Below are 18,350 nucleotides of genomic sequence, written 5' to 3' on the forward strand. Positions count from 1 at the left end.
TCTCCGATAAATGTCTCTGATAAATGTCTTTTAATCATTGTTTTGTCTTCTGATTCTTGATTGCCAAATAGTTTTTCATTATTATTGTTGTCCTAAAAAACTCAATTTTATAATAATTATTTATTTCATTTCAGGTACTTATGAAACAAGCTTTGACTTGGTGTTCATGCGGACCACTTGAATGTACTGTGTACATCAACGTCCAAGACCTACATCAAGTTTCGTCCAGGACTTCACTTAAACTTATTATGTATATACATATATTTTTCAATTATAGACAAAAATTTCGTAAACAAAATTTTCATTTGTGTTTTTTCTTTCATAATGGTATTGAGTTAAAGTTGTTATATATATATTAGTATATATGTACATATATAAATTCAGAAGAGTTGCAGTCATAATATAACTCTTCAATTATGCTCTAAATATACATAGTTCATAGTTTTATATATTATTCAAAATGATTGCCAATATATACCCTGCAGTTCTGAGCGCTAGTTCGTTGCTGGGGAAATAAGCACATACTAGCAGACCACCACTACTTACAAAGTGGCACCTAGCAATGCGTTCTTTGATTTCCGTTTTTGTATGAAATGTACCCATGTAGTGATCGGCGAGGTAAGCACTTACCAATGGCCAATCGACACCTCCAGTTTTGCAGGGTAGATAGTTATGTTCCACAGTTGCCACCAAGTTCATGAAGGGTGGCCCAACTTGGGCCGCAACACCGTGTTGCCACCATGTAATATTAGTTTGGCAATAATCACAAAAATTGAATCTTCTCGAAAACGGCTTGACCGATTTGAATAAAAACAAAAAGCAAAATATTGTCTACTTGATTCGAATAGAATGAAATAGCGCGACATGGCCAATAAGTCGGGGATATATATGGGTAATAAATATGATAAATAGGTATGTGCATGATCGCCATTTTTTAAATTTGCAACGTTTTGACTACTTTAGGTAACCCGCAAAAATTAAAAAATTTGTACTATTCTACTAAAATTCGATTTTCTCGAAAACGCATAGCACGATTTGAATTAAACAAATTGCAAAGCATTCGAATTTTTTATGTTTATATTATAGCAATGTGCTCCTTCTCAGACAATGTCTAGGAGAGCGTATAATCGAAAAATGTAGATGTTATTTTGAATTTTCTCGGAAACTATGATAATTTGCTATGTAGTATATATTGGGGAATGATACATATGTATGTTAATTATCTATTTTGTAAAGTATTGAGCAATTATGTACATAGTCAAAATAAATCTGCAAAACAAAAATTCGACGCTAACTTTGTACTAGCTTCGCAGATGTTAAGCGTTGCCATGCCAAATTGAAATTTATTTGTAATTTTCGCAATATTCACAAAAATTGAATTTTCCCGAAAACGGCTTTACCGATTTGAATAAAAACAAAAAGCAAAATATTTGTCTATTTGATTCGAATAGAATGAAATAGCGCAACATGGCCTACAAGTCTGCAAATATGAAGAATAATTTGATGATAGCGTTAACATAACGTTTTTGCCGCTAACAGTGGTCAAGCTAAACTGCAAAATTACGATTTAAATAAGAATATAAAATTGCGTATATTTATTAATTATAACAAAGCAATATATATGTAAATAGAGTATTTAAATGTAATTTTAAATTATATTAATATTTGTTTCATTTAGTTATTTTCTGCAAGTATTTGAAGTCCCACCAAAGTCCAAATGTGTTATTTAAACACTGACTGGTTCCACGCTGGTTCCAGTGATTTGATGCACCTGCCGAAATGAACTTGTTTTTGTGGGTTAGTAAAAAGGTAAATTTTCTCAAAAACAGCTAGTAGGATTTCAACCAAAATTGCTATATATCTTCCTTATAGTTGTATCTACGAAAGTATAATGTGCGCTATGGTCGACAGGAAAGTCGAAAAAAAAGTTATGGTCATTAATCGGCAACATTGATTTTTTGTGCTCATTTTGTATGGGGCTGGAGCTGAGGTTATCGTACTTTTCCTGAAATATCTCATAAACAAATGAGGGTATATTTATGAAACAATACTCTTATAACTTGTCATAAGCCGATTTGGCCGAGAACTCGTCAAAGCCGAGATATTGGCAAAAATGTTGCTACCCCAATTTTTTATTTACGATTTTAGTGCATAAATACTGCATGAAATTTGACGAACATGGATTTGTATTTTAACTTTTTCAATTTAAGTTTAAATATCACGTAAAAAGACGAAAATATAAAGTTTTTTTTAGCCGATATTTTTTTTATCGATATGTGACGCTAAAGTTGCGGAGCTATCTTGACGCACATACAAGGAGACTATATAGAAATATAAAAAAAAAAAAATAATTTCAAAAAATCGCGTGCATTATGGTTAGGACGGTTATTTATCAGACAGCCCTCGTACAATATTACCTAGCCGAAACATATTGTATTACTATAAGAGGAAGAAACAGTAAAAATTTCCACCAGCCCTCTGCCGGCTGACGGATGAGTCCTTATCAACAACATACTAGTGTGAACAACGGACAAATTAGCCAGTGTTCATAAGCCCTGATTTATCGGTATCGATACTCCATGCAGTATTGGTATCGCGATATTAGCTAAAGTACTTAAGTATCGATAATGAATACGAGTAGTTGTAAGCACGCACTTGAGCAAGAAACAAGTTGCCGAAAAATATTATAATTTAACAATGTTAATACACAACAACTCAATTATCCAAATAAACCTACAAATACACTCGAAGGCCTATTAATTCCTCTCAAACCCCCTCTCACACTAGAACCACTTGAGAATTGCAACAGACGAATAAGTAAAATTTACTATTTATGTTTTTAATTTATATAAACAAACCTGGAATTATGCAATACAAATTTGTAGTTGGAGAACGAAATATTGCATTCTTTTAAGATGATGATGCCAATAACATAAACAAGTTAGAAAGCTACAGTCGAGTGTGCTCGACTGTGAGATACCCGCTACCCATTTTGAATAAAAGCAAAATATTACGGTATTATTTTCAAAATATACCAAAAATACTAAAAATATACCAAATTGCGTATTTGGTATATCGATATAGTACCACATTCAAAAAATACCATAGACAGCACAATATACCAGATTGTCGACCAAAGCAACTAAGACCCCTAGGGACTAGGCGTTGTTGTCCATTCGAAAGTGTTTCTTTAATAACTTCCACAATCTGATCGCAACCAAATCGGGGATGACAATTACTATTGTTGTTATTGTATATACCGGCTGGCAAAAATCCTCTACTGAGGGTGGTGGCTGGGTAGGATCTGTATTACCTCATTGTCAACTGGTAGCAGATCTCTACTATACGTCGACGTTTCAGGTACTGCAGCTCCTAGCTGAAGACTCTGTTCCTTATCTTTCGGGCATCTGTCTGGAGATAAGTAGCAGATTCCGTGGTACGAGGTGTCTGGCGGTCAGATTGAAAACGCTATGGGGGGCTGAATAAAATTAGCCAAATTATGAAATTATGCTGAAATTCCATGCTCAGCATGGAGCACATAAATAAATCAACTCGAGCTGGGATGTCAGCTCAAACGTCGGTGGAAGGCGTGATTGCTACCACCGGCGGGCACGGGGGGGAGAGATCCTTTATGCGTGTCGCCAGCGGTCACACCTCTGATGCGGTGGGAGCAGGCCGAATCAGTTGCAACAATACGGTGGAGGGGGAACGGGTTTCTCTTCGGTCACGTAGGCCTATCGCCAGCACCTCCATGGTTGCGCAGCGGGGCACGGGGGCTGAAGGAGAAGGCCAAAAATAAGGCGGCAACCCGCACTCACGCAAGACTCAGTGGCGTAGCAAACCTGACGTCAAGGATCAGGAAAGGCTTGCCTGGGCCAATACGTGGATGCGTGAAAACCAAATTAGCCCCCTCCAAAGAGACATTAAAAGTGCAGTTCTACCGACCCTGCCAACAAGAAGGTGGAGTCCATGGCAAGCTAGCGCCAACGGTACGCTGTGATTCCCAAGCAAGGCTCCAGTGAGCAAGAGGCTGCGAGCACCTGGCTCCACTAATACGGACTCGAACAGAACGAGACAGAGAGCAACGGTTGCTGAAACTGCCAGGCGGCATATCGCCGTTGCTCTCATGGACAGAGGGGACCCTAACGGGAAAATGTCTGCTGAGCGGTGGCGGTTGACCCATAGTAAGCTGGTCGACGCACTGTTTGTCAGGATGGAGAATGTCCCAGACAGTCCAAAGCCTACTTCGAAAGGCACTGGCTGGATGAATGGTGTCAAGATACTGACATGCCAAGGACGACCCAACATTGCAGTGGCTGCAAGCGACCGTACCCAAACTGGACGGACTGTGGGAGGGGACAAAGCTGGACGTGGTGGACAGGAATAATAATTCCGTCCATGGCCGAAGCGCGAAAGTCCTTTTCCCTATAGTTGTGCAGGGCGAGCGGGCGCTTCAGCTGCTTAAAAAGCAGAACCCGGATGAACCTTCACCCAGTGGTGGGCAGCACGTGATCATTGAGATCAATAAGGGGGCCGAGGATCTGCTGTATAAGCGCAATGAAAAGATGGCGTGGGGCTTAGGGAGCGTGTAACTTCGCCTCAAAAAACGTCATTCCAACGACCAGGACACCCACACGCTGAGGTCAGGGGAGGTTGAGGCGGATCTCGGTCTTGAGAGCGTGACCGACGCCACCCTGCACCAGCTTGACTGACGTGACGGAGGAGGGGGGGGAGGAACTGTCCATGCAGAGAGGCACCCGCGAGTTCGCAAACCTCTGAGTGTGCTGCAACTCAACCTCCATAAGTCCAAAACGGCTTCGGCGGAGCTACTCCTTGCCCTGGAGGAAGTGTCCGCCTACGCGGCTCCAAGAACCGTGGATAGCGTCGGGCAACACGGTTGCCTGGCTGGAGTCGCCTAACTACGATTTATACGTCCCGACATTGGTAAGTACACAGATCGAGAACTGCCATCATTGTGAAAAAGGGGCCAAAAGCTCATCTACTACCTAATTACAGCAATGACGTACTGGCTCCGCCTGAAGAGCTGCGGAGACTGGTGGACATGGTCTGCTCCTCCAACAAACAATTAATAATCGGAACGGACGCCAACGCTCACCATAGCGTCTGGGGAAGTCCGGACATTAATTGCAGGGGTGAGTCAGTTCTTGATTTTATCCTAAACTATAAGCTTAGACTAGCCAACAGAGGTGAGGTATCTACCTATGTAGGTCAATATTTGAAATACCAGGCGAACATAAATCAGCAGCAAGTGGTTGATTTGAAAACCAGTTTCGTTCTGTCCGCTATGTCTAAAGTGAATCAAAAGATTTTAATTGTTGTTGATGCGAGCGCATTGTAGGTGAGGGGCACACCTCCGTTCCGCCGACCGAAAAGCACTCAAAGCTTTTTCGCTCACTAGCAATGCGCTCAATGCGTAAGAATGCACTCAAGCTCCAGTGCTCTCAGCTTCTCTCTCCCACAACTCAGCGCGGCTCAGCGCAATAGATCGACGAAATGCCGTCGGCATTTTCTCTATTGTGAGTTTTCCAACCACGTCTCTTTTCGATCGGTATAATTACCCAACTCTGTGCGCCACAAAACCCGCCAAGTTTTCAAATAAATCTACAATATATATTTAGTGAAAAAACGCGAGTGTTTTTATTTCGGAAGAAGAAACTTTGGAACTATTTCAGCGCCCCACGAACAATTGGTCCTTCGAGCAGGATCTTCAATCAATTTCAACGGTATTCCAGCATACATCCGCAGATAAGTACCACTAGTTTGTGCTTCTTTCCTATTCCTTCTACCACGGTCGTCCGCCCCTCCAATTCCGCCATATTGCGCAAAGGTTTTTTTTTCCAATAGCTTTTGCCAATTGCCTTCTTTTTTCTTCGGACGACCTTTTCCATGGTTTTTTGCCAAAGTACATACACATTGTATATAATAAATAATTATATCTGTTTATTCCGCCAATCGCGTACGTATGTATGCATGTGTGTTTTTTTCTTTTTTTTTTTTGCAAGTGCAAGTGCAGTGACAAGTGTAAATTATCCAGAGAGAAACATTTTTTAAAGAAGATCGTATATTGTATACTCCATACATATATGTATAATCATACGAATTAATTAATTTAAATTCAAGTGTGTACCAGAATTTCGTTTTGCTTAATTCTTATCCGTTATTTCTTGTACGTTTGTATGTCGCGGTAATTGCCGACATACATACATACACACATATTTCGGTGCACTCTCTTTTGTCCGCAAGCGCACCAGCTTTGCAGCCGCGCTTGCTCTCGCGCTCTCTCAAACACACACACACGCACTCTTGTGCATTCGCTGTTGCCCGCACTTGCTCTCGCTCTCTTTTGTGTTACATACAAACATACATGCACTTCGCTTGCTTAGACGTTGGCAGCGCAGTGTAAGCATACATACATACATCAGAGAACGGCACGGGTATACACACTCAACGGGTGCACCCGTTACTCATGTGCCTTTTCGGTAGCCTTACACTCGCGAGTGCGAGTGGCCAAAAATACACACACTCGCGAGCCTTATACTCATGAGCAATAAGTGTATCGCGAGCCTTACACTCGCGAGTGCGAGTGCCGAGGCATACTCGGCAATTTGCGATCGGTGATTCTATGCACTCGGGTAAAGCCGGTGCCGGTGGTTATGGGTGGACCGGCACGATTGTATGTATGTACGTTTGTGTGTATGTATATTGAGATGCAAGAAATGCCGTCGGCTTTTTGTATTGTTCTTGTTATTGCTGGTGCGCTGTTCTTGCACTCATTTTATTTCTTTGAAAATTTAAATTTCGAAACTATTTTTTGGCTTTGTGTAGTGTATTTATTTGATGTCTTATATAATAAATAAAAATTAAATTTTAATTTTAAAGAATTTTTATATATTGATAAGGAACAAAACAAGTAAAAATACAACTAATCTGTTTTATTTTTATGCTTATAATAAGAATGTAAAAAATAAATTTCAGGAAAAACCACCTGATATTTTATTTGACCATTTGTCAAAGTAAAAAAACACCCAAAAATCATTCAAAGAAGTCAAAAGTCATAAAATCTACCCGCGAGCCGCGACACACAAGCATCAATAGGGGTGGGGGAAAAACACCCGAGTATTTGCTCAGACACTCGCGAGTGTCTGATCAAACACTCGCGAGTGTCTGAGCAAAACACTCGCGAGTGTCAGAGCATTTCGTCAAGAGTGTCTAAAATGATCGGTTGCACGAAGAACAACCACCCGCGAGACACAAGTGTGTACAAGCCGAGTGCCTAAAATGATCGGGTGCCGAATAGGCGAGTGCAAGAAAGGCTCGAGTATGACAATGACTCATACTCGCAGCACTCGCATGATTTTGAATGAGTGTGTATCTCTCACTCGGTTTGCGAGTGCACGAGTAGCACTCGCACTCTTAAAAGTACGGGTGTGAGTCGAGTGTCGAAATTTGCCACCCGTGATGTCTGGTAGGAACGTAAATTTCTTCTTTTCCGGTTCTGGATTTGGTGGCGTTGGCGTATCGTGCTGTGTTTTGGACAATGTGTTGTACAATTCATTCTCTAAAGCCTTAGCAGCTTGGTCTGAATTTGACTGAGAGAGAAAACCCACTTTTTTTGAACCTTGAATCCAGAATAGTTGCCAATCTTGGGACGGTTCTAACCTCATAATGGGCGAAACGAGCCGTGAGAAAATCGAAAATTGAATTCCCCTCTGCAGTCTTAATTTTTGGCTTAATATCAACCATATTTTTGTTTAATTCACATATGAGAGGAATTAATATCGATATTGAAGCGTTTTTTTCTTGGAAATTAGACCGAGAAGCGTGCTCAAAAGGCTCCAAGATGTTAGCCACCAACACCACCAATATTGTTCACTATAAATTCAAGTAAAATAGATTAGTTTTTGTAAAAATTGCACAAAAATTTGTTCTCCGCTTACCACGCTTTCTGTTTCTCGGTTGCAAGTGACGATAATCGACGTTTCCAGAAAACAATCGATGTTAAAAATATTTTTGGCAACATCGATAACATCGATGTTTTTTTCACCTCTATTTTCTTCGAGAATCGCCATCTCTTCCTCCATTATCAATTTGGCGATTTTAAATTTAATTTGTGGCTGTCTCCTAGGGCAAAATTTTTTAATTGTTTGCGCATGAGCCAAAAACAACATATTTATGTCGTCTGGCCCCTGCGACTTTAGATATTGTGTTATATCCTCTACGGAGGACGTAGCCCTTGGGATAAACTCATCGATGCTCTCGTCCGTTAACGCCAACGAAACTGCTCCAGTTTCTGCTGGTTCGCATTCTTCTCTTTCTTCACTTAAATTTGTTGAACGTTTTACCAGCGTGCCCTGAACTGGTCTTCAAAGATTTTGCGAAAGTGTCTCTCAAATTCTCCCATAATTTTTTTTATTTCATTTCCTAAAAATATAAAAAATAATTGATTTTCATTTCACAGATTCCTTGCAACTGGAGACAGTTTTAGTACAATTGGACACAGCCATAAAATATATGTATGAACACTACACAACCGTTTCATTGTACAAAAACTGAACTTGATTTGATAAAACAATATAATTACCACTTTCTTCCAGCTCCAATCCAATTTCGTCCCATATCTTGTTCCTTTTTGTTACGTTTTTATAGTCCGCGTCCCGCCGAATCATATAAAATTTTATTTTTTTCGACTAATTCGATGAGTCGCTCCACTTTCGACATTGTTGCTGTTTTGCCCGAAAATTGTTTTTTTACGCATTCAATATGCAGCTCCACTTTTGCCCTTGTTTACAATAGCGAACGTGTGAATGACAAAAGACATAGCGGTAGCGGCGCGAATAAATCACAAAGGGAACAGCGTGAATTAATCGCAGCGGCGTTGTAGCTTAAGAGATTTAATCATCTCTCACACCACAGCGAATAAATCGCAGCGGCAGCGGCGGGAATATATAATTATATAGTATTGCGTCTTATGATAGAGGTCTGCATGACAGTCATGACAGACATACACAGTCAAAACAGCATTTGGTACTCTCACTCAAGTTCTCACTGACTGAGTGAGACATTGTGTAAAACGAATTTGGCAAATGTGGCGAAGGCATGAGTAGAAAATTTACCGTATCCGAACGGCGAAGTAATGCAAGAATAAGTTTCGCGGCCGAGTACTCGGATAGTTGTGCGCCGCATTGGCGATGCCAAATTTTTTGCGTGTTTGTTTTTAAACCCGCTACCCATAGGATAGAAGGGTATTCTAATTTTGTGCCGACAGGAAATGTATGTAACAGGTAGAGGGAGGCATCTCCGACCCTATGAAGTATATATATTTTTGATCAGCGTCAACAGCCGTCCGTCCGTATGAACACCAAGATCTCAGAGACAATAGTAGAAAGAGCTATAATTTTCAGATCAAGTTTGATTCAAATTTTTGCCACGCCCCCTCTCGCCCTCGAAAATCAAAAAATCTAATAACAAGCGTAATTTTAAAGCTACAGCTGGTGTATACAATAATAACTATAGTATTTGTGAGTCCTGAAAATTTGATTGCGATCAGATAAAAATTGTGGAAGGTATTAAACAGGCATGCTCCGGTTTTCACTTTTCGTTTTGGGACCAAAACCGAGATTTTCGGTTTTAGGTGCTCCGGTTTTCACAAGTTTTTAGTTATCGTTTTGCTATCGAAACGTTTCATTTCTCATCATTTATTGCTGCCGAAAACAGCTGATTTGAGGTTTGGTCAGCAGCAAACAACGTGAAAAAATGCCTTTTTTTATTTTCAATTGCATCTTTTGAAGCCAAAAGAAAGCAAAAGTTAATTGACTTAAGAAATCTAAGCAATTAAGATGTAATACATGTGTGTTTTTAATATGTCTGACGACCGGTAAGTCACATTTGCAACATTCAAAATTTTGCCTCTAATTTATGTTTATTGCAGATTTGTCCAATCATTTAGGATTGATAAAGACATTTTTAAAAACATATTGGAGACAGTCAAGCCACATTTAAAAGTAACGACACTGTCTCACTCTATGCAATTGGCTTCTGTGTTGCGATATCTTGGTACTGGATGTTATCAGTTCTCAATCGCCAAGGACCACCATATAAATATAGGACGAAGTACATTTGGGAAAATTCTCCATATATTTATTCCGTTGCTTTCTTTGTCGGGACACAATTTGCCTTCAGATGTCTAGCCAGCAAATGCGGAAATCTAGCGAATACTTCTTTAGCAGATATCAACTCCCAAGAATAGTCGCCTGCGTGGATGGAACTCATATCAAAATATTGAAACCTGTAAATAATGCCTCTGTTTTTTTTAACAGAAAGGGCTATTACAGCATGAACGCCATGGTTGTAAGTAGAATGTCTAAATTGGTTATAGTTATGTTAAGATTTTACTTTTACCTACAGGTTTGCAACTATAATATGGAGATTATCGCTATTGATGCGACGCACCCCGGATCCTGTCATGATTCTTTCATTTGGAATCATTCAAGCGCCAGGGAATATTTGTCGAGAACAATAATGAATATTTTGTTTTGGCTGATTCTGGCTACGCACAGGAGAGTTTTGTGTTAACTCCCTACAGGAGCGCAGAGATTGGGACGCATCAGCATCGATTTAATTTAAGACATGCTGCAGCCAGAAACATAATAGTCGTTTCCGTTGTTTACAACGATGCCTTAATTATCAGCCCATTTTTTGCTGTCAAATTATTAACAAAATAAATAAACAAATTATTCATTTTAGTTATTAAAATGTATTTATTCTAATTTTTTTTAAATTTGTTCTAACTTTAAGAGTAGCTCCTTTTTTAAATTTAAATCTTCTTGTCTAAGAGTTTCCATTTTTTTGGAAATGCTCCTTTTTTAAATGCAAGTCCTCTTGTGCAAAGACTTTCCATTTTTTCGAAATGCTTTGGACAATTGTTGAATTGATTAACTTCATTTCCTGAACTTGAGCTACGCACAGACTCCGCAAGTCAACCGCAGCAGCTGTGCGGCGACGCTTGCGGCTCGGTTCCTCCTCCTCTGTGGCAATCTCCTCGGCTTTTTCCTCAGCCACCTCTTCTTCTATTATGGTGGTTGGTGCTCCATATGCCACAGCACCAACTCCCTCGACCATCTCAAAGAGCCCGCAGAGCTTTGCCACGTCCTCCTCCATGGCTGTCAGCGGTTGCTGGCAGTAAGGACCCCCGCCCGTAGCCCTGACCTCTGCCTTATTCTGGGCAATTTTCTTGCGAATATTCGCCTTCCAATCGCACCAAACCTGGAATGTAATATTATAAAAATATATTAGTTTGTCATAATTCTGGGGATACTCATACCTTTTCCCATCCCGCAACATCTTTAATTGGAGGTCCAATTGCGTTCAATGCACCGGCAAGCTCGATCCATTTAGCTTCTGCAGCCACACGATCGCCTTTGGCGAAACCACGCGCCATACTTTCATTGTCCTGCATAAAATTAAGAATGACTTCATCCTGGAATGTTGATTTGTGTTTTCCCCTGCAAACAATATATTAGTATTTTTGTTTTTTATAAAAATAAACTTTTTTACTCACATTTTTAAAATTCGGTTGAACGGCAATCAGCTGTTTCCCACAAAAAATGGGGATGCCACCTTTTTAATGCATTTCATTCCGGTTATTCCAACAATTTTATACACTTTTAGCACATAACTAATTAAATTAAATTAATTAATTTTTAAAAAACATATTTTACCCAACTTCAACAAATTTATCGCCATCGTTTGATTATACAAGTATTTTAACTTGCTTTTTCATTCTATCGAAAGTATGGCAGCTTAGGCGATAACTCATGGTGTCGGACCTATCGGTCGCTCACCAAATCGAAAATTGTTGTTGCCGACGGCAAAATTTGATATCCAAATTTGAGGTGGGGTCAGAAATTACTCGTTTTAAAAAATAATTACAAGCTAATTGATCTTCTAGAGGTCTTAAAGAACGAGAATAAACCAATAAGTCAACTACTTTTTTTTCCTTTTGCAATAAGATCCGATTTAATATAGAAAAAGGCATTTACTTTTCATTTCGGCAAGTCAAATTTTCTCGTTTTGCAATTCGAAAAAATCTTGTGAAAGTGAAAACGGGAGCACCAATTTTTTCGTTTTCGATTTTCAAAACAAAATGGGTACCATTGGGTATATTTTTAGTATTTTTGTAATATTTTCGGTATATTTTGAAAATAATACCGTAATATTTTGCTTTTATTCAAAATGGGTAGCGGGTATCTCACAGTCGAGCACACTCGACTGTAGCTTTCTAACTTGTTTATGTTATTGGCATGATCATCTTAAAAGAATGCAATATTTCGTTCTCCAACTACAAATTTGTATTGCATAATTCAAGGTTTGTTTATATAAATTAAAAACGTAAATAGTAAATTTTACTTATTCGTCTGTTGCAATTCTCAAGTGGTTCTAGTATGTTGTTGATAAGGACTCATCCGTCAGCTGGAGGAAATTTTTATTGTTTCTTCCTCTTATAGAAACGCAATATGTTTCGGGTATATAGAGAGACTAATAACCTATTTCCACTTCACTCGGTTTTTTTTTCGTTTTTAAATTCCCGTTTCGGGGTTTTCATTGACACGAACCGAGAAATATGGACAACGGTAAAATTCTCAATATGGCAGCTCTGAAATGTCAGCTGTTCAAATGTAAACAAAAAGTTGGCGCACAATTTAAACAAGTAAGAAAGCTACAGTCGATGTACTCGACTGTGAGATACCCGCTACCCATTTTGAATAAAAGAAAATATATTTTGCGATATTTTCTCAAAATATACCGAATATACTGCAAAATACTAAAAATATACCAAATGGTATATTTGGTATATCGACATAGTACCGCATTCAAAATATACCATAGATGGCACAATATACCAGATTGTCAACCAAAGCAACTAAGACCCCTAGTAAGTAGGCGTTTTTTCCCATACAAAAGTATTTCTTTAATAACTTCGACAATTTTTATCTGATCGCAACCAAATTTTCAGGAATCATATATACCAAAATTCGCCACTCTAGCTTTAAGATTTCGCTTGGTATTAGATTTTTTGATTTGCGGGGGCGGAAGTAGGCGTGGCAAAAATTTGAAACAAACTTGATCTGCGTGCAAACATAACAAATGCTGTCGAAAAAAAAATTATAGCTCTATCTCTTATAGTCTCTGAGATTCAGTGTTTCATACGGACAGACGGACAGACACACAGACGGACATGGCTAGATCGTCTCGGATGTTGACGCTGATCAAGAATACATATATGTACTTTATAGGGTCGGAGATGCCTCCTCCTATCTGTTACATACATTTCCTGCCGCACAAAAGTTATAATACCCTTCTACCCTATGGGTAGCGGGTATAAAAAGAGAGAAATAAATACAACTACAATTGAACGGCATCTTATCGAAATAAGAAATAAACATATTTACTTATATATATGGCAAATAAAGAAACAAAAAAGGAAATAAAAAAAGGTCATATAGTTTAAGAATGAGAATAACAATTACTTTATAGTCAGCTGGGAATGCGATAACTAAGTGAAATGAGCTGATTACGTACTATACACAACATACAAACAGTCAAAACCAATTTAAGGCGCACTGCCTTAAACAATTTACATAATGACAAAATCAACAACAACATGCAAATAAAAAAACAAAAACAAATGCAAATATTGCTCACGAATTTTGTTAGAAAACTACTCGTAAGCAAAAAAGAAGCAAGAGAGACACAAACAACAAATCAAATCATTAGAAATGTTGCTGCCCCCAAAAAATGTTATGCATACACTCAACTTCCTTCACTTCCAGTTCCACTTCCGCTTTCCCCACTCGAATATAGACCGAGTTGTGTTTCTTTTATTTATTCACACAGCTTGGACATTTGTTTCAATTAAATCAAACAAAAAAGCGATAACAATGCAGTAAACTAAAAATCTTCGTATACCGAATCTGCAATTCCCTTGCAGACGATGTGCGAATCTATTGTATAAATGCAAATGCAGTTTTTTTTTACTTGTTTAAATTAAATTCGACGATTTCTTAATCTTGTAGCAACTGCAGTTGCAGCTGTATTTGAAATCGTTGAACCGTCGTCGGACGCAGCATCAATCTCTCTCTCTTAACACCTTATTAGCAGCTTCGCGATTAAAGTCGTCGGGGGGTTTTTTTGAATAGCACACTCCATCGATATTTGTGACTAAATTAATTATTATAGATACTATTGACAATTACTATATTGTTAATAATTGTATGTACCTGTCTATGATTTTCTATCGATGCCTTTATAATCCCCTCATAATGTTGCACTATTGCCTCAGTCTGGTCAAGTTTTTGTTCCATCATGAAACATTCCTTGACTTTTGCATAATAGTTGTTCTTCAGCTCAACCTTCAAGACATGATTAAAATTAGTATTGAACGAATTTATTAACATCGGAATGTATTAAGCTTTATTCGTACCAGCTTGACTTCTTTGGCCTAACTATTAATTTTCAGCTGCATGTTTTCCAGCTCAATCTGGGTCACTTTCATTTTACTTTCATTTAATTCACCATTCTTCCGGTTCATTATTTCTGTCCATGTAGCCGTCATTTTGTCAATTTCGTTCTGCTCCTGCTAAGTAATTAGAGGAAACAACAAAATATATATATATAAGTGAGTATTAAATGTATATAAAATGTCTAGCTAGCTTCATTAAAATCAAAAGATAAGATATTTACAAACATATAAATACTATATAAGGCAGGGGTGCTCATCTTATGACAGACACCAGAAAACGTGCACATATGTATGTAGCGGCGCACTACCCATAAGCACAGAGCATCTACAAAAACAAAAGTGCACTCAGTGTATAGGCGTTGAGCAGTGCTCAATGAGCACCCCTTATATAAGGATACCGATGTATTTACCTGAGTCAATCCCATTGCCTCCATTGTTGTTGGTCTCCACTGTTCTATCCCCGTTCCTGTTGTCTTCAGGAGAGCCCGCATCTAGCCGCATCTGCGGCTGATTACGCCGCTGCTGTTTGGGCTTTTTTTTTTGATTTTGGCATTATTTGTTCTCAACTGCAGCACAAAATTCACAAAATTCTTTACGAATATTTTTGAGTCAAAAAGCACAGCTGATTTTCGATATACAAATAATAGAATATGTATATCGACTTAATTATAGAGTTGCATTCGGTACTTATTGACGGAGTAATCGGCGATATATATTTTTATAAAAATGATTACGTAATCATTGTCCAATACCCCTCCCTCCTCATGTAATCAAACATAATCACTTCCTTGACCCCCAACCCCGGCTAAGTGATTACGTAATTAATGGACAGCGCCTAACGGAAAGTATGTTAGGGAACTTTCTGATAAATGGACAAGCATCATTTGATACAAGCTCAAATGATCATGGCACTTGCAGTTCTTTGGCTGATGCAATGGAGACAATGGATTGTCAGCCACAACAATTTTGGCACGCTCGGAAGTAAACAAAATTTTTACCGCGCTTTTTAGTTTCGCACGCATGTAATCAAACAGCTGAAAACAATTGTTCGTGGGGGCGCTGAAAGAGTTCCAAAGTTTCTTCTTCCCGAAATAAAAACACTCGCGTCCGATTTTTTTTTCACTAAATATATATTGTAGATTTATTTGTAAACTTGGCGGGTTTTGTGGCGCACAGAGTTGGGTAATTATACCGATCGAAAAGAGACGTGGTTGGAAAACTCACAATAGAGAAAATGCCGACGGCATTTCGTCGATCTATTGCGCTGAGCCGCGCTGAGTTGTGGAGAGAGAAGCTGAGAGCACTGGAGCTTGAGTGCATTCTTACGCATAGAGCGCATTGCTAGTGAGCGAAAAAGCTTTGAGTGCTTTTCGGTCGGCGGAACGGAGGTGTGCCCCTCACCTATAATGCGCTCGCATCAACATTCTCCCCCCCTTGCAATATTGGGATTGCAAAAAATATAAAACTTGGGAGGATACCCGGCAGGACGATAACAGGATAGATAGAGTGGGTGTGTCTTGGAGCGCAACGACGCCGTGCAGACTCCTTCAGCGCCCATGCGAGTGATGGAGAGGCCAAGGCTCCTGGCAACGACTCGCTGATGCGGCTTACTGGACAACTCGCGCTTCGAAAGCCGCTGTCCCCATGTGTAGCCAGACCGCCGAGGTGGGGAGTATGCTCACTCCTTCGCACTGGAAAGTGCCGTCTGGGGGAGCTAGGCACGGGCCTGGTGCGTGGGTGAGTGGGCCTGTGGATGCCGGCCTGGGAATCGTTGACATGGGACGTCCTTGGTGGTTCTTCTCTGGAGGGTGCCGGGTGGTCGCGTCGGCTCCTGGGCTGGCGCGAGGTTGTGCCGGGAGGCACGGAAACCCCGCGAGGAGCGACCGGTGCCATCGGTGCAGAGGAAGACTTCGTCTCCGTCGGGGATCGTTGAGCTGAAAGAGGTTTCGAGTGGGGTCCTGTCACAGGACCAATGCCAAAGTTTTCGTTCGACGGAAAGTCGAGCCGAAGGTGTCGAAAAAGTTTTGAATTGGGGCCTAACAAAGGCTTGCGTTTAGAGGATCGTTCGACGGACAGTCGAACCGATGAAGGATCAGAGTGGGGTCCCGTCACAGGACCATTCGAAGCTGAAATAGATGTAGAGGAGGGTCCTATCACAGGACCATTCTTAAGGGTTCGTTCGACGGACAGTCGAGCCGAAAAAACTGAAATAGATTTGGATGGGGGTCCTGTCACAGGACCGATCGTAGGAGTTCGATCGACGGACAGTCGAGTCGAAAAGGACGAGATGGAGTTAGAAGTGGATTCCGACACTGGGCCGGTCAGGATCCAACCGAAAATGGTCTCTTGACCAATGAGGGTCCCACAAACTTTCGGACGAGAGCCGCCGAGAAGAACGGATGGGAGGATATCCGCGCCTAAAAGCACGTCTATCTGCGAACTCTCATAGAACTGGGGGTCGGCCAGCGGGATGCTTGGCAGATTGTCGAGGATGGTTTGTGGGACAGCGCATGAGGGCAGTTTTTCCTGCTAATTGAGGAAGGACAAAAGCCGACGCCTCAATTTGCAGATCTGGGTCGCAGCGGGGAGCCAATTAGGAATTGGCAATGCTTTCGGGGCTGGGCTGCTACAACTTGAGTCAACCCAGAGACGTGGGTTTGAACGGATGTGTATGGCATCCTCAAGCGCTTGAACAATCGTTCAGAAATGAAGGTGGCCTCTGATCCAGAATCGATCAGAGCCCGAGCTGTGTGCCGAACGCCGTGATGGCAGATGTGTACAACAGCTGTACTCAGCAGAACACCTTGTGTGTTAACTGCCATGAAAGATTGGACGTTAGCTGACTGGGTGGAAGTGGACTGTATTGGAGATGGAATGGGGTTGTGACTGTCGGCGCCGGGCTCACTCGATGCAAGAGTGTATGATGACGACCCCTTGCAAGTAAAGCAGCTGTGCGCACTTGTGCACTCGGCCAGGATATGGCCTCGTGCGAAACAATTTAGTCACAGCTTCTGTTGCTTTATATAAATTGACCCTATCATTGATACCCATCTGGAGGAAAACGAGGGCACAAGCGAATCGGTGATTCTCCCGGGAACACAACTTGCAGGACTGGGTTTTTGAAGTCACCCGACTCTCAAAGGAGTAGACCTGCTTGGCGACGGGGGCCTCCTTGCGTGAGGCCCGTGGAACCGTCGGAGCGCTCGTGCTGGCTGACACTTCCGCTATCGCTTCTAGGGTGCGATACCGCTCTAGAAGGAAAGCGTTCATGTCAACCCACGTTAGAATGTCGTCGCTCTTATTTTGTATGGACTGTTTCCCAAAGAGAAATGGTCAATTTGGGAGCCTCGAAGAACACAGGAAAACCAGGATGCAATCCCAATTCTCCGTGTTGATCCTTGAGTGCTCTAAGGCCGTCAAGCACCCTTGGATGGTGCTCTGCAACTCCTGAATGGCTGCACCCGACTCTTGTCGAATGGCGGTCAAATTAAAAAGGATTCGCAGCTGACTGTTCACGAGCAACCGTTTATTCTCGAAACGCTCCGTCAAGCTGGACCACGCCGACTGAAACCCCTCATTGGTCAAAGGAGACTTTGACACAATGGCATGGGCTTCACCGCTGGTCTTGGAGTGAGAGAAAAGTTTCTCAACTTCCGACAGTCTTGGATTTCGGATGTAAATAGCCGTGAATAAGTCTCGGAAGGTGGGCCAGCGAGTGTAATCGCCTCCGAAAACTTCGGTGTCGCACGGGAGGTAGGCGACACCCTGTGGACATGAACGGCACGGCTTGCGTTTTGTACGGTGTACGGGG

The 18,350-nt window shown here is 40.9% G+C and overlaps 1 protein-coding gene and 1 pseudogene across 1 annotated transcript; one reads left to right on the top strand and one right to left on the bottom strand.

Annotated features, from left to right (window-relative positions):
* Positions 1-9,881: 9,881 nt before the first annotated feature.
* Positions 9,882-10,729, top strand: LOC117577234 (putative nuclease HARBI1; annotated as a pseudogene).
* A 119-nt stretch (positions 10,730-10,848) lies between these two features.
* Positions 10,849-11,458, bottom strand: LOC117577235 (uncharacterized). The gene is made up of 2 exons (XM_034262224.1): positions 11,342-11,458; positions 10,849-11,283 (listed from the first exon to the last, which is right to left on the bottom strand). The coding sequence occupies exons 1-2, from the start codon at positions 11,456-11,458 to the stop codon at positions 10,849-10,851; spliced, it is 552 nt and encodes a 183-aa protein (XP_034118115.1).
* Between the last annotated feature and the right edge of the window lie 6,892 nt (positions 11,459-18,350).

The sequence above is a fragment of the Drosophila albomicans genome, unplaced genomic scaffold (assembly GCF_009650485.2).
Source record: "Drosophila albomicans strain 15112-1751.03 unplaced genomic scaffold, ASM965048v2 utg000105l_pilon, whole genome shotgun sequence".
In the NCBI taxonomy this organism is placed as follows: Eukaryota; Metazoa; Arthropoda; class Insecta; order Diptera; family Drosophilidae; genus Drosophila; species Drosophila albomicans.